This window comes from Adiantum capillus-veneris, chromosome 24 (assembly GCF_014529385.1).
Source record: "Adiantum capillus-veneris isolate H3 chromosome 24, ASM1452938v2, whole genome shotgun sequence".
In the NCBI taxonomy this organism is placed as follows: domain Eukaryota; kingdom Viridiplantae; phylum Streptophyta; class Polypodiopsida; order Polypodiales; family Pteridaceae; genus Adiantum; species Adiantum capillus-veneris.
In genome coordinates, this window is record NC_140954.1 from 41219936 (window position 1) to 41235814 (window position 15879).

At 42.7% G+C, this 15879-nt stretch overlaps 1 protein-coding gene across 1 annotated transcript in view; it reads left to right on the forward strand.

Annotated features, from left to right (window-relative positions):
- HCF136 (photosystem II stability/assembly factor, chloroplast (HCF136)) overlaps nucleotides 1-15285 on the forward strand; it is a 50499-nt gene extending 35214 nt beyond the window's left edge. Inside the window, exons 5-8 of the mRNA XM_086498910.1 lie at nucleotides 13468-13590; nucleotides 13780-13854; nucleotides 14750-14865; nucleotides 15028-15285. Coding sequence (XP_086355036.1) covers nucleotides 13468-13590; nucleotides 13780-13854; nucleotides 14750-14865; nucleotides 15028-15094 — 381 coding nt within the window. The 3' untranslated portion in view covers nucleotides 15095-15285. The remainder of the gene's footprint in view (nucleotides 1-13467; nucleotides 13591-13779; nucleotides 13855-14749; nucleotides 14866-15027) is intronic.
- The last annotated feature ends 594 nt before the right edge of the window (nucleotides 15286-15879 follow it).

The window sequence follows — 15879 nt, forward strand, 5'->3', positions numbered from 1 at the left end:
AAAGCTGAAAAGCACGGCAAAAAGCAGAAGAAAGGCGTTGACTTCCGGGGTTATTTGGGTCGTCAGTCTACCTTTGAAAAAGCAAGAAAGTTGAAGAAGCGTGTTGATTTGAAGAAGTACCCAGTTCTTCTTCTTCTTCTTCTTCTTCTTCTTTTGACAATTCTTCTAGCTCATCTGACTCGAGCGAAGAAGACCGAAAAGGCAAAAAGCGAAGCAAGAAGCAACGCTTCGGAAATGGCATGAAAAAGGCAAAGAAGTCTAAATCTCACCCCGTAAGTGACAATTCTACTGAGGACTCGTCTATAGACAGTTCAGACTCCGACGACAACAACTGTCAAGGTGGTACCAAACATATTGTACGTGGCGTATATGTACGTACTATACGTTGTTCCGTACAGGAAAAAAATTTATGTACATAGAAATACGTACCCTTGTAAAAAAACCGCAAAGTACTGAATTTTCTAGGACATTTCCAATAAAAAACAAGAGAGAAGCCAACAACTTATAGAGACATTCAAAGACACGTTTTACAAGACAACCAGATACTGTGTAACTACTGCAAGAGACTTAGATTTTTATTTTAAATCAACACCGTACGGGCTCCACACCCACACCAAAAAAAAAAAAAAACCCGGCATACGGATCGTTCCGTACGGTACGGATCCGTACAGAATGTCTGTACAGTACGGAATTGATCCGTATGTACGTGTTGATCCAACCTTGGCAACTTTTATGCAAAGAAGAAGAATTTTTACAAAGCCAACCAATATGACTTTCTGGAAGACAAAAGTAAGAAAGTCCGAGAATTTAAGGAAGGTGGACAGTCAATTAAATTTGACGCTTTTTCTGGTTATAGAGATGCTTCGAAGGCTTTGTCTTTTGTACAACAGTTTGACATCGCTTTCGCGGGAGGGCGTTACTTAAAGCACTCTAAGATTCGGAGAGCTACCTCTTATTTTAAGGAGAATGCTCGAACTTGATAGTCCACGCTTCTATTAAGCAAGACTGCGTCAGTTAAATGATTGAAATTCAAGAGGCTTTTTATTTCTTCTTGGTTGACTCTAGAGTATAAACGCGATATACGAACTACTTGGAACCATATTCGGATGACCAAGAAGGACACAATGGACGCTTATAGCGAGAGACTCTGGAGCTCTTTTCTACCTGCCTCTTCATTTAAGAAGATCTCGTTCAAGGAACAGATTGAGCGGTTTACCTTGGGTCTTACCTACATAGATCCGAGATCACTGCTTGGAACAGAAGTCAGCTTCCATTTAGGAGTTGATGAGTCATGCGAAATGGGGTTTTGCCATTTACTCTGGCAGTCTGACCTACCCCACCGATGAGATCATGACACAAAGAGCCGAACAAACTTCGACAAATGAAATTAGAAAGAGGAAGAGCAACCCAGAAAAGAAAGATGCACGACCCAAGCATACTCCTCAGGAGAGAGCTCGCTTCATCAGGGAAGGGAAGTGCTTTGGATGCGGGAAAACTGGACATATCTCCACGAAATGCCCTAAAAAGGCGCAGAAAGAACATAACGATAAGGACGACGTAAGGCCTTAGAGTTCGAGAGCAGTTAAGGAACGTGGAAGAAAAGGCAAGATGAAAACAGGACTGGTTTCAGATTGCGTGGGTACCGATCCTAGCACGGTGGACGAGGGTACAGAACTTTGCCGAGCTTGGGGCAAAGTGAAAGACCAAGAAGCCCTGATCTTTTTTGATGGAGGAGCCAATGCCAACTTCATTTCACCGGAGTTGGCGGTGCGGCTCGAGATCACTCCCGATCGGATGTGACCACTTGCGGAGACAGTTCTAGCGGCACCAGGCAGGGACATAGCCATTACACTTGTCATTGGCAAACTTCGGTTGCATTGTCAGGGGTATTTGGGGCATGAGGACTTTTACATAATACCTTTGGAAGGTTGTTATGTTCTCTTGGGAATTCCCTGGTACCACAAGAACAACGCCGTGGTCGACTATGGGGCGAGGAAAGCGACATTGACTACAGAGAAGGGCATAACAATTGTACTTGATGTTAAACTTAAGGGGGAGTCTTGTATTGGCTTTGGCCATTTCAAAGTCTGAACTTGATAAAGAACGCCAAGATTTTCTCCACTCTCATGCCGATTGCTTCTCAGAGGGCTTGCCAGGCGAGTTACCACTTGCTCCTCCTGAAGATCACACCATTGATCTGATTCCTGGAAGCACACCACCGAACCGGCCACCTTACCGTGTGAGCCTAGCACAGAACGAAGAGATTATGAACCAAGTGAAGGACCTCTTGGAAAAGGATCTGCTCTCCAGTATTGATGTTTTGAAGAAAGACGGATCTTGGAGAATGTGCATCGATTATAAAGCTCTCAACAAAATCACCATCAAGAACAGATTTCCGATTCCTAAGATCGATGATATACTCGACAGATTACAGGGATCCTCGTGTTTTAGCAGGATTGATTTGAAGAGTGGATATCATCAGATTAGAATCGCGTCGTGAGACGTCTACAAGACAGCCTTTCGGACGACTTTTGGGTTATTTGAGTTTTTGGTGATGCCTTTTGGCTTAACTAATGCTCCTGCGACATTTAACCGGATGATGGACATGATTTTTCGAGAGTATAGACCATTTGTTGACACTTTCTTTGACGATATCATTGTTTCTCCAAGAATGAGGCAAAACATAGAGATCATCTGCTTCAGGTCTTTCAGGCGTTACGAGATCACAAGTTAGTGATTAATGCGAAGAGAAGCGAATTTTTTCCTACCAGAGACACTTTTTGGGACACATTGTGTCAGCAGCAGGAGTGCAAATGGATCCGGCCAAGATAGAGACTATCCATGATTGGCATGATTTGAAGAATGTCCATGAAGTTAGAAGCTTCTTGGGATTGTGTTCATACTACAGGCGGTTCATTTGAAAGTTTGCAGAGGTTGCTTCCCCTTTGCATATCTTGACACAGAAAGGAGTCCCTTTCTCGTGGGGATCTGCAGAGGTGACTGCCTTTTAGACATTGAAAGAGAAATTGACTACATGACTAGTTTTGACTTTGCCGGACTTGCAGAAGTCATTTGAAGTATATTGTGATGCTTGTGGTCGTAGTTTGGGTGCGGTCTTAATGCAAGAAGGCCATGTCATTGCTTACGAGAGCCGATTGTTCTCAAGGCCGGAATTAACAACACAGATTTATGAGAAAAAGCTTTTGGCGGTTATCCATGCTCTTACTTAGTGGTGGCACTACCTACTCGGAGCGGATTTTACTGTCTTCACAGACCGTCAAAGTTTACGCTACTTCTTGTCACAGAAGTAGCTATCGGAAAAGCAGATGCGGTTGGCGAACATCTTGTCACAGTTTCACTTCCAAATTGTCCATGTGCAGGGACAGAAGAATTTGGTGGCAGATGCTTTGTCTCGGAAGTCGTTGGTTCTGGCTATTTCCGCGATCCATCATAGGAGCTTCGAGGATATGGTCGACCAGTAAGCCACAGATCACGATTTTGCAGACATTTTTACACAGATACGAGATGGGGATACAGTAGCGGGATACTCCATTCGGGATGGCTACTTGATGAGGAAAACCATGTTGTGCGTTACACAGTCGTTGAGGGAAAAGGTTATGACTGAATGTCACTGTCCGCCTTTTACGAGTTACGCAGCAGTGCTACCACCATGAAAGGGGTAGAGAGATATTTCTTTTGGCCGAGACTCAGGAAGGATGTGGACGAGGTTGTGCGCCGGTGCTTGGTATGCTCGACGGTCAAGTTTGACAGGCATAAAGCATAGGGATTGTTACAGCCTTTGCCCATACCCACCTGCCCCTCGGAAAGTATTGCAATGGGTTTCATTTTTTCTCTCCCGAGAACACAGAGTGGTGTCACAAAGTGATGACATGTCTGCCCGAGAGCATGCGAGAAACTGAACCTTGTCTGTTGTTGAAAACCCTAATTCTGGAAACCCTAACCCTAAAGTGATAGACGTGTCTGCTAGAGAGCATGCGGGAAACCCTAACCCTGACTGTTGCTGAAAACCCTAATTTTGGAATCCCTAACCCTAAAACCTGCAAAACCTAATTTCTACCAAAAACCCTGATTGCTGAAACCCTAATCTGCCAAAAACCCTAACCCTAATTTCTGCCCTGACCTAACCCTAACCCTAACCCTAAAAAGCAGCAAGGCTGAATCCCGTGAAATGCGTTGGCATGCTGATGTGGCACCGTACGACAGTGCGGCAGATTTTCAGCATTTGCGGCAGTTTTGCTTTTCTCTATGCAAGAGAGAGAAAGAGAATAGCTTTTGCTTTATTTGAAAACTCAAGAGAGTTTGAGAGAGAGCCTTTGCTTTTATTTAGGCTTTTGATTTTGAAGCTTTTGGGGCTCTGCTTTTGGCAACCCTTGTAAACAATAAATAAGTGGTGAGGGCTCACACTCTGCAGAGCAGCTAGACGCAGAGTCTGAGAGTGAAACCCGAACCACTCTCTTGTACTTTGAACTGATTAATACATAAAGAAAATACCGAAAGGGGTGTTAGTCTTTGGGGCCAATATCTCTAGGCACGAAACTCTGCCGGGCCAGTGCAAATCTATTGTGAACTGTGAATTGTTTTGAAGTGGTTATTTGGACGTTGTCGTGATTGATTCTTGACTTGGAGTGTCCAAGTTTGTTACAGTGGTATCAGAGCATGGCCAATTTCTCTTCTACGAGAAATCCTATCCCCAATTTTTTTTCCGCGGCACCTATGGCTTCACGCAAGGATCAGTCGACTCTCTTTGCATCCGGAGATGCGGGCAAGGATCATAATGAAGATTCCAGTAGAGAGTATGGCCCGCCTCGGCCTACTCAGGCAGAGCAACGAGAGATGAAGCATCGCCAATTGATCAGCGATGCAATAAAGATGATGCTCAGTCTTGCGAAGGACCCGAAATTGACAAAATATATTAGCGAGACTTCTTTTCAGGAAGTGTACGAGCAGTGGCAGAAAACCACACCACCACTCCCAAAACCCGCTCTCAAGAAACCTTCTGCTCACAAGCAATATTCAGAGAAGGAATTAGAAGAGGTGGTTGATGCACAGATTGCTCAGCTTTTTGACGCGCAAAACAAAGCTAAAAAGCACGGTAAAAAGAAAAAGAAGGGCATTGACTTCCCGGGTTATTTGGGTCGTCAGTCGACATTTGATAAAGCAAAAACAGAAGAAGCGAGTTCCATTTGAAGGAGTACCCAGTTCTTCTTCTTCTTCTTCTGACAGTTCTTCTAGCTCATCTGATTCGAGCGAAGAAGACAGAAAAGGCAAAAAGCGAAGCAAGAAACAACGCTTCGGAAAGAGCAAGAAAAAGGCAAAGAAGTCTAAATCTCGCCTAGTGAGTGACAGTTCTACAGAGGTTTCGTCTACAGATAGTTCAGACTCTGAGACGGTAACTTTTATGCGAAGAAGAAGAATTTTTAAAAAGCCAACCATTATGACTTTCTAGAAGATAAAAGCAAGAAAGTTCAAGAGTTTAAGGAAGGTGGACAGTCGATCAAATTTGACACTTTTTCAGGATATAAAGATGTTTTGAAGGCTTTGTCTTTTATACAACAGTTTGACATCGCTTTCGTGGGAGGACGCTACTCAGAGCACTCCAAGATCAGGAGAGCTGTCTTTTATTTTAAGGGGAATGCTCGAACTTGGTGGTCCACGCTTCTTTTAAACAAGACTGCGCCAGTTAAATGGCTGAAATTTAAGAAGGTTTTTATTTCTTCTTGGCTGACGCAAGAGTATGAACGCGATATACGAGCTGCTTGGAACCATCTTCGGATGACCAAGAGAGATACAGTGGATGCTTATTGCGAGATATTCTGGAGCTCTTTTCTACCCGCCTCTTCATTCAAGAAGATCTCGTTCAGAGAATAGATTGAGCGGTTTACCTTGGGTCTACCTACAGAGATCCAAGATCACTGCTTGGAACAGGAGTCAGCTTCTATTCAGCAGTTGATGAGTCATGCGAAGCGGGGCTTTGCCATTCACTCTAGTAGTCTGACCTACCCCACCGATGAGGTCATGCACAACGAGCCGAACAGACTTCAGCGAATGAAAGTAGAAAGAGAAAGAGCAACCTAGAAAAGAAGGATGCACGACCCAAGCTTACTCTTGAGGAAAGAGCTCGCTTCATCAGGGAGGGGAAGTGCTTTGGATGCGGGGAACATGGACATATCTCCACGAAGTGCCCTGACAAGGCACCTAATGAACAAGATGAAGAAAGGCCAGAAAGTTCTAAAGCAGCTGAGAGATGTGGCAGAAAAGGCAGATAAAAAGCAGAACTGGTACCACAGGGCATGGGACCTGAACCGAATCAAATGAATGAAAGTACAAACTTTGCCGCTTTTGGGGCAAAGTGAAGGATCAGGAAGCTCTTTTGAAGGAGCCAAGGCCAACTTCTTTTCACTTGGAATTGGCGGCTCGATTTGGATACGCCTGACAGGCTGAGGGCACAGGCGGTTGCAGTTCTTGTCATCGTTCCACCTGCAGACTGACGGGCAATCTGAGATTGCAAATTCAGTGGTTCTAGATTTATTGAAGTCTTATATATGGGATCAGAAGACTCAATGGGAAAAGTACTTACCTTTGGTGGAATTTGCCTACAATAACAAGATACACTCTTCGACGGGGAAGGCGCCATTTGAGATTGAGGAAGGTGCTGCGAAGGTTCTACCCTTCCTAAGCACGAAAGATAAGATTTTTGAAATGGATGAATATATGCGAGACTTAGATACGGCTTTTGCCAAGGTTCGCGAGACTTTGCAGAAATCTCAAGAACGATAAAAAAAGGCAGCGGATCGCCATCGTCGCGACTTGAAATTGAAGGAGGATGATTGGGTGCTCTTACGTTTTGAGAAGGCACGCCTGAGAAAGAAAAAGAGAAAGGAGAGGCTTTTTCCAAAGCTTAGTATGAGATACTACGGACCTTTCCAGATCAGTGAAAAGATAAATGATGTCTCCTTCCGATTGAAACTGCCTGATACTTGGAGGATTCACAATGCATTTCATGTGAGTCTCTTGAAACCTTTTAAAGGTGATGTGCTTGATGATGGGGAGCCTGATGAGCAACCCGAAGTGGAAGAAAACGAGGAGATCCTTGCTCCTGAATAGATTTTGGCACATAAGGATATGAAGAAAGGTAAAGTCCGAAGGCGGTTCTTGGTTAAGTTTAAGAACTATCTTGCATTGGATGCGAAGTGGATGGAGGAGGAGGACCTAGCAGATACTCCTCGGAATGTGAAACTTTACCTCGATGCTTTTGGTTTAGCATAGTCTACTCCAAATGGAACCGAGAATTCAGCTTGGCCGGAGATCTGGTGTAGTGGGATGCACAAGAGGGGAGTTACTCCGCTTCTTTGTCAACAGATGCCTCGATTTTGATACTAAAGTTACTGATGTCTCTTTGAGCTTCAGGGATATTGAGAGCTGGCAGTATTTTGCTGTATGACTTTATAAAATGGAATTCCTGATTATGATACTGATTTGTTCTGGACTTCTTTCAAGTGCAGGAATTGATAGACGAAATGACTGTAGCATTTTGGTCTGATTGATTTTGAATAGACATGGTTGCAATAGGGGTTAGTCAATCGGACATCGATGAGATCCCGATTGGATCTAGACGCGATTGCTAGCTACATTGCCGATAAATCATGATCTAAGATCCGAATGAATGTTGAATGTCATATGATGTCATGTGATGTCGTGTGATGTGACTGTCGATTGGTACATGTGCTAGATGTGTGTTCCTAGTGCATAGGTACTAACAGTCAGTGTCTGCTAAGAGGGTTTATGGCTTCTGTCTGTTTTGCAGGCGTAATCGAGGGCAATTACAATGCTTTCAAGAGGGGGTTATGTCATAAAGTGATGACGTGTCTGCCAGAGAGCATGCGGGAAACCCTAACCTTGACTGTTGCTGAAAACCCTAATTTTGGAATCCCTAACCCTAAAACCTACAAACCCTAATTTTTTGCCAAAACCCTAACTGCTGAAACCCTAAACAGCCAGGAACCCTAACCCTATTTTTTGCCCTAACCTTACCCTAACCCTAAAAATAGTAAGGTTGAATCCCGTGAAATGCGTTGGCATGCTGACGTGGCACCGTACGGCAGTGCGGCAGATTTTTCAGCACTTGCGGCAGTTTTGCTTTTCTCTACGCAAGAGAGAGAAAGAGAATAGCTTTTGCTTCATTTGAAAACTCAAGAGAGTTTGAGAGAGAAGAGAGAGAGCCTTTGCTTTTATTTAGGCTTTTGATTTTGAAGCTTTTGGGGCTCTGTTTTTGGCAACCCTTGTAAACAATAAATAAGTGGTGAGGGCTCAACTCTGCAGAGCATCTGGATGCAGAGTCTAAGAGTGAAACCCGAACCACTCTTGTACTTTGAACTGATTAATACATAAAGAAATACCGAAAGGGGCACTAGTCTTTGGGGCCAATATCTCTAGACACGGAACTCCGCCGGGCCAATGCAAATCTATTGTGAACTGTGAATTGTTTTGAAGTGGTTATTTGGGTGGTGTCGTGATTGATTCTTGACTTGGAGTGTCCAAGTTTGTTACAAGTGGTCACGATGGTATCTAGACTGTTATTGACAGATTTAGCAAGCAAGCGCATTTCATTCCCGTGAAGAAGACAGTCAAGCTGGATCACTTAGTGAGACTGTTTGTGGCCGAGATTTTCAGATTCTATGGCATGCCTGAGATGATTGGCTCTGACAGGGACCTCAGATTTACGAGTTTGTTTTGGAAGGCAATTTGGGAGAACATTGGCACGCGGTTACAGTTCTCGTCATCTTTCCACCCGCAGACCGATGGGCAATCTGAGATTGCCAATTCAGTGGTTTTAGATTTATTGAAGTCTTATATCTCCGATTAGAAGACTCAATGGGAAAAGTATCTACCTTCGGTGGATTTTGCCTACAACAACACGATACACTCTTCGACAGGGAAGGCACCATTTGAGATTGTTAAAGATGTTGCGAAGATTCCACCCTTCCTAAGCACGAAAGATAAGATTTTTGAAGCTGATGAGTATACGCGCGACTTAGACATGGCTTTTGCCAAGGTCTGCGAGGCTTTGCAAAAATCTCAAGAACGATAAAAAAAGGTAGCGGATCGCCATCATCACGATTTGAAATTGAAGGAGGATGATTGGGTGCTCTTACGTTTTGAGAAGGCACGTCTGAGAAAGAAGAAGGGAAAGGAGAGGCTTTTGCCAAAGCTTATCATGCGATACTACGGACCTTTCCAGATCTCTGAAAAGATCAATGATGTCTCCTTCCGACTGTAACTGTCTGACACTTGGAGGATTCACATGCATTTCATGTGAGTCTCTTGAAACCTTTCAAAGGTGATGTGCTTGATGATGGGGAGCTCGATGAGCAACCCGAAGTGGAGGAAAACGAGGAGATCCTTGTTCTTGAACAGATTTTGCCACATAAGGACACAAAGAATAAGGGTAAAGTAAGACGGCGGTTCTTGGTTAAATTCAAGAACTATCTTGCATCGGATTCGAAGTGGATGGAGGAGGAGGACCTAGCAGATACTCCTCAGATTGTGAATCTTTACCTTGAAGCTTTTGGTTTAGCATAGTCTATTCCAAATGCAACCCAAAATTCAGCTTGGCCGTAGATTTGGTGCAGTGGGGATGCACAAGAGGGGAGTTACTCCGCTTATTTGTCAACAAATGCATTGATTTTTAGAATACTAGAGTCACTGATGTCTCTTTGAGCTTCAGGGATACTGAGAGCTGACAGTATTCTGTTGTATGACTTTATGAAATGGAATTCTTGAATATGAAACTGATTTGTTCTTGACTTGTTTTTAAGTGCAAGAACTGATAGACGAAATGATTGCAGCATTTTGGTCTAAATGATCTCAAATAGACATGGTTGTAATAGGGGTTAGTCAATCGGACATCTATGAGGTCCTGACTAGATCTAGATGCGATTGCTAGCTACATTGCCGATAAATCATGGTCTAAGATCCGAATGAATGTTGAATGCATGTGATGTCCCGTGATGTCTAGGGATGCCTTGTGATGTCGTGTGATGTGACTGTCGATTGGTACGTGTGCTAGATGTGTGTTCCTAGTGCGTCGGTACTAACAATGAGTGTGCTAAGACAGTTTATGGCCTCTGTCTGTTTTGCAGGCGTAATCGAGGGCGATTACAATGCTTTCAAGAGGGGGGTATGTCACAAACTGGTGACGTGGCGTGCCAGTACACATCCACACACACCCTGTAGGAAACCCTAAATGGTGACGTGGTTACATGTGGCAGGTTGTACGAATGCCAACGCAAAACGCGGTGCAGATTGCGGAATTCTGTACTGTTGACGTGGCAGTGCTGTACGACAGCGCTGGCAGCTTTTGGGCGATGCTTTGTTCCACGTAAGGCAGCTTAAGAGAGAGAGCTTAAACTTGCTTTATTTTATTAAAGCATAAGTTAGAGAGAGAAGCCTTTTTTTTGCTTTATTTTATAAAGGCTTAAGAGAGAGAAAGAAAGAGCCTGTGCTTTATTTTATCAAGGCTTTTGATTTTCAGCTTTTGGGGCTCTGCTTTTGGCATCCCTTGTAACCTTTATATATGTGAGCACAGAGCATCTGGACGTAGAGTCTGAGTGTGAGCGCTTGCCTGCACTCTTGTACTTTGAACTCAGATTAATACAAAAAGAAATACTGAAAGGGGTGCCAGTCTTTGGGGCCAATAACTCTAGGCACGGAACTCCATTGGCCAGTGTTGAATAAATTATGAACTGTGTACCGTTTCGAAGTGGTTATTTGGTGGTGTCGGGGTAGATTCTCGACTTGGAGTGTCCAAGTGGCTACAGAAAAAGTTTGCCTTCATGTAATATTGTAACATCAACAAGGTAGAAGGGCTATTTTTCTTTTTGGTATGAGTGTGTGTGTGTGTGTGTATGTGCAGGAGACAATTGGGGGTAGAAAGCCTAGAGCAAGAAGAATAACACAATAGGATAGAGCTCACCGTAGATTGTTATATTAACATCATTTGCCATAGGATGGTAACCATGCTTTGGAGTTAGCATTAGAGCATAGCGGCCATTCAACGTAGAGTAAGGAAAGTCCCTACCTGCCACCATCACGCCACAACCACAAAAATTGTTGTATTTTTAAATGTGGAAGACGGCTTCAATAGGAAATTCCACTTGTTATTGATGTCCACTCTATGCGCAAGGCATAGGCTAGGAGAAACCTGAGTATGTTGCTACATGGCTAGCCTTAAAGATGTTGTGTAGGGTCCAAGCAGTTTCTCTATGAGTTTGCAGGTCCTCACATCTTTAGCCACCACCCTTAACAGTAGTGTTCCACTTTAGCCAACTCTTGGAATATTAGCTCTTAAGTCGCCAAGAGCAATGTTTTTTCATGTAGTAGCGCTAGTAATGCTTCATCATTGCCTATGGTGGCTTGTAGGCTTGCAGTTTCCTAGGAATTTCAAGATCTTTCTAAATGATAGAATTTTATGCACATCTCTTGATTGGTTGTGAGGTAAACAAGGGATAATTGCTCATTTTGAGTAAAATTGGAAAGTTTTACTATTTGCACGTTTGAATCTTGCTAAGGGTTGAATCTTGCTAAGGGTTTGTTAATATGTGTAGGTGGCCCGCCAGCCTTCCCACTCTAGGGACTCCCAAATATTGGGGGCATTAGGCCCCTCAATAGGGGTCCCTAGTGCCCAATATTTACCTACTTTAGAATTTCTTGGGGGTATGCCTACATTCCTTGCATTTCTAAGGCATCTCTTGGTGATCCTCCATAGTAAGGCTCTCTCAAATCCTTTTTGGCAAAATGCATTACTTAATGCCTTAATATCTTTGGTGCCTTTTGGGGTGAGGTATTACAGAATAGTATAGGTTGTATTTGAGATAGTATGACCTAATGTGATCATAGTGTGGGGCGGTTGCTACTCTTGGTGTTAATGGTATACTTGTTTCTTTATCCACTGAGGGTTGGAAAGTTCTCCAATGCTACATGTGAACTCTGGGTTTATGAATTTTGCACTTGTCCCTATTGTTGATTCAATCAAGAGTTGTTTTGGGTATATCCTTTCTTCCATCAAGAAGTATTGATGGAAATTTGTCAATACAAAGTATATCATCAAAATAATTAAAGGAATTCTTGAGGTACTGTAGCATAGGTCTCTTTTGAGGGTCACCTAGCATGTGCTTGATGTAATTGTATTCAAGTGCATGTATAGATTGCACCAAATAGGTGAGCATGATACATGTGTATACCATTTGCTTACCAAAGGTTTCTTGTTGATTTTGTATGTATACGTTTACTGATCAGCCAAGTTTTTAGCTGTATGATCTCAGTCTCATTTAGTGAGATATCTATTTCGTACCTATTGTCCAAAGGCCTTCTTGGAATTTCCAAGGAAAGTTTCTAAACGATATGAACCTTCCATGTGAAGTACCAAATACATCATGTATCATTTGGTTCATGGTAGGGATCAACCCCAGTTGTTTGTTAGGAGGGATATTCTCATAACATTTCTTTATATCTCCAGTCATAAGTACGAAGGCATGTTGTGGTAGGTTTAGATGCAATTATAAATGGATTCTTCCACCCACCATGATTGTATATAGAGGTTGTAGCACAGTAGTGCTTTTGGGTTGAGCTTCCTAGCTCTTCCCTTTAGTAAAGGGATGCAATTTTAGGCCAGCATGAGTGAAATCTTTGAGTAGCAACATGAGGCTCCACATGTAATCTTCTAAAGCCTGTCTTATGGGCTTTGTATGTAGCAATCGTGTAGGATAAAGGAAGTGAATTTTGGCAATAATATGAAGCAAGTTCTTGATTGATTTTACTGAGGATTTCTTATGTCTCCTCTCAAGTCTCAAAATCCTCCCCTAGCAATGTATTATGAGCTTGTTCACAATTGAACTTTTCAGAGATGAAAGTAGGGTCGTTGAGTGCATTGTCAACACAAGTAAGAAGAATTTTTTCCTTAGTAGTCCAATTTCATTGTTGATTTCAGGGGTTTTCCCAAGGAATTGCTTCTGTGGTAGCTGCATCATGCATTAAGCATAAATTAGGTCTTCCATAAAGTCCAACGATATTTTGGGAGGGATCCTTATGAGTTGCTTGTCTATAATGCTCATTAGTACTAAGCATAACTCTTCAAATGGCTCTTGTTTGCATGGGGGTTCGGATTCAATATGATTCAGACCTTCATCTACTAATTTTTACATGAAGAGTGTATACAATCCAAGGATACAAAGACAATATGACCAAAAGTTCATTATATCCTTGATTGCTAGGGGAACAAAAGCATTGTACATCCTTCAACTTTCTTGTTTGCGTGGTGCTTGCGTGTGTGTGTGTGTGTGTGTGTGTGAGAGAGAGAGAGAGAGAGAGAGAGAGAGAGAGAGAGAGAGAGAGAGAGAGAGAGAGAGAGAGAGAGAGAGAGAGAGAGAGATTGATTTTGTCCGTATGTAGCCCTATTGGCAACCACATAACCGTACTAGTGCTCGAAGAATACAAAATATGGGCTGGCGTGCTGATGGTGGATTATGGCTCGTTGTACGTGGTGGAGGATTGTTTCTAAGCAAAGGTTCAGGGGTAAGCAGTCTTTTTGTGCATCCACAGTTTGTTTTTGTGTGATCAAGAAACGTGTCTTGTTATCCTTACCATGGTTATTGGCTTGTCTTGGTCATGCTTAGCTTTTCTATCGATTCAGGTTTCCTTTCCTGTGAGGCCTTTTGTGAACTATGACTATTTTTTTCATGATGGTTGCCTTTATGAATACAGGTGTCAGAAGACTTTGAAGAAGCACAAATCCAAAGTCGAGGGTTTGGAATATTGGATGTTGGATATCGATCAAAAGTAAGATCCTTTTTCAGTACTTCCTTTCTCAATACTTCTTTCCCAAGTGTCTAGAGACGTCAATGGATCACAAGTTTTCTGATGTGGCTGGATAAGTTCATGCTACAAGTTCCCAGCTTCCACAAGAAAGGCCAATTTAGCTACGTATAAATTGTTAACTTGGTGAACTATACGTGGTTCTCAGTACAGTCCCTACATGGAAAATCTTGTGTCTGAATCAGAAAAATGGATCGTCCTTGCGCCTAACACAGATGGCAACTTGATTCAAATCTCTAAGGATGTTTAAAGCTCTTTGTCCTTTGGTTAGGCTTATGTGTGTATAAGTTTTTACCCTCATCCATTTTCTTGTATCTGACTAAGGAATTATAGTAAATTCCGAAGGATGCTTAAGCCATTTGTCCTTTGGATAGGCTTGTGTGTGTGTGTGCTCTAACCCGCATCTCCTTCTACCCATTTTCTTGTATCTGATCTAGCTTCTTGACTTGGATGTGTTGTTTGCCTTGTTTGTGACAGCCTTTGTCCTTTGTGTGGGCATGCGCGCCCACAAAAATGGTATTCTTTGCATTTCATCTTTTTTCATCATATAGACCCACAAAATGTATTGCAATAGTAAGAAAGCTAGGTATATCCACTTGTCAAAACCCACAACACTCCTATTCTTGTTCGAGAAAAAGGAAATTCTTTTGTCCAAAACCTTTGAGTTTAGAATGCTTCAAGTCAAATGATGCATGTATGTGGGACAATATGTGTGTATGTGTGTGTGCCTGCGCTAGCATGTGTGCATGAGGCTCTTGGGGCTTGAATTTGAAACAAAGGGACCGAGCAAGCTGCACATGCTTGACCACAAACATTTGCACAAGCACATTAAGCTATGTGTTTTTTGTTTTTTGGATAGGATGAAGCATGGGCAGCTGGAGGTAGTGGGATTTTGCTGAGAACGGTGGATGGCGGAAGATCGTGGATTCGGGATAAAGCAGCAGATAACATTGCAGGAAATCTGTATTCAGTGAAGTAAGTATTTTCTTGCAATTTTCTATGTCTATATTTTATGCAGGTATTACCAATTGATCGACAATCCAAAGATGGACACATCTTGTTTTTTGAATTTTTAGATGTGGTTTGTGATCTTTAAGATTCCGTTTTTGCTCAGGGTGTACATTCTTGTATGCACAGGTTTATAGATGATAGAAAAGGTTTTGTCCTCGGAAATAACGGCATTCTTCTGCGGTACCTTGGCTAAGGTATATAAAAATATCCACCATTTGTTGATGATACCTTTGTATCAGAAGAGCGGAGGTCCCGTGGAAAGTTTTGTATTTATAATGTAAAAAAGAGCTTATGATCAAAAGAGAGCAAGCCTTAACATATGTGATGGAGTTTTGTTTCTTGAATTTTTTGTAATCTTATTTACTAATGAGGCCATTTTGCTTTGCTCTTGTTTGCAAGCATTTGTGAGATTCCATTTTGCACATGTAATCCTTTCGGGGTTGCAGCCATCAATCAAGGATGTGTGCTCTCTCAAGACTCGGCGGGTAGATCTATAAGGTCTCTGGGAATGCCCCCTATGATGTTAAAATCTCTCTCTCTCTCTCTCTCTCTCTCTCTCTCTCTCTCTCTCTCACACACACACACACACACACACACACACACACACACACACACACACAGGTTAACAGATTATCATGGTCCCATAACTGCATTGGCCTGTCCCAATGGCAGGAAAAATCAAGTTGTAAACCTGCTTGTGGCCCTATGATACTTTCTCCCTGCGACATTCCCTTCATTGTTCTTCACAGACTCTAGAGTAAGATAGCAGGCCAGCTCACTGCCTTCAAAGTAATTATTCTCACATGCACCCCTTGAAACAGTGATGTGCAGATGGCTCTCCCACTACATTAGGTCATCTGCAGCAATTGCAAAGCCAATGCTTTTGACTCACGGATTTGACAACGACATCTCTGATCAGGGAATGCTCGGACTGTGCATGTTCTCTCTCTCTCTCTCTCTCTCTCACACACACACACA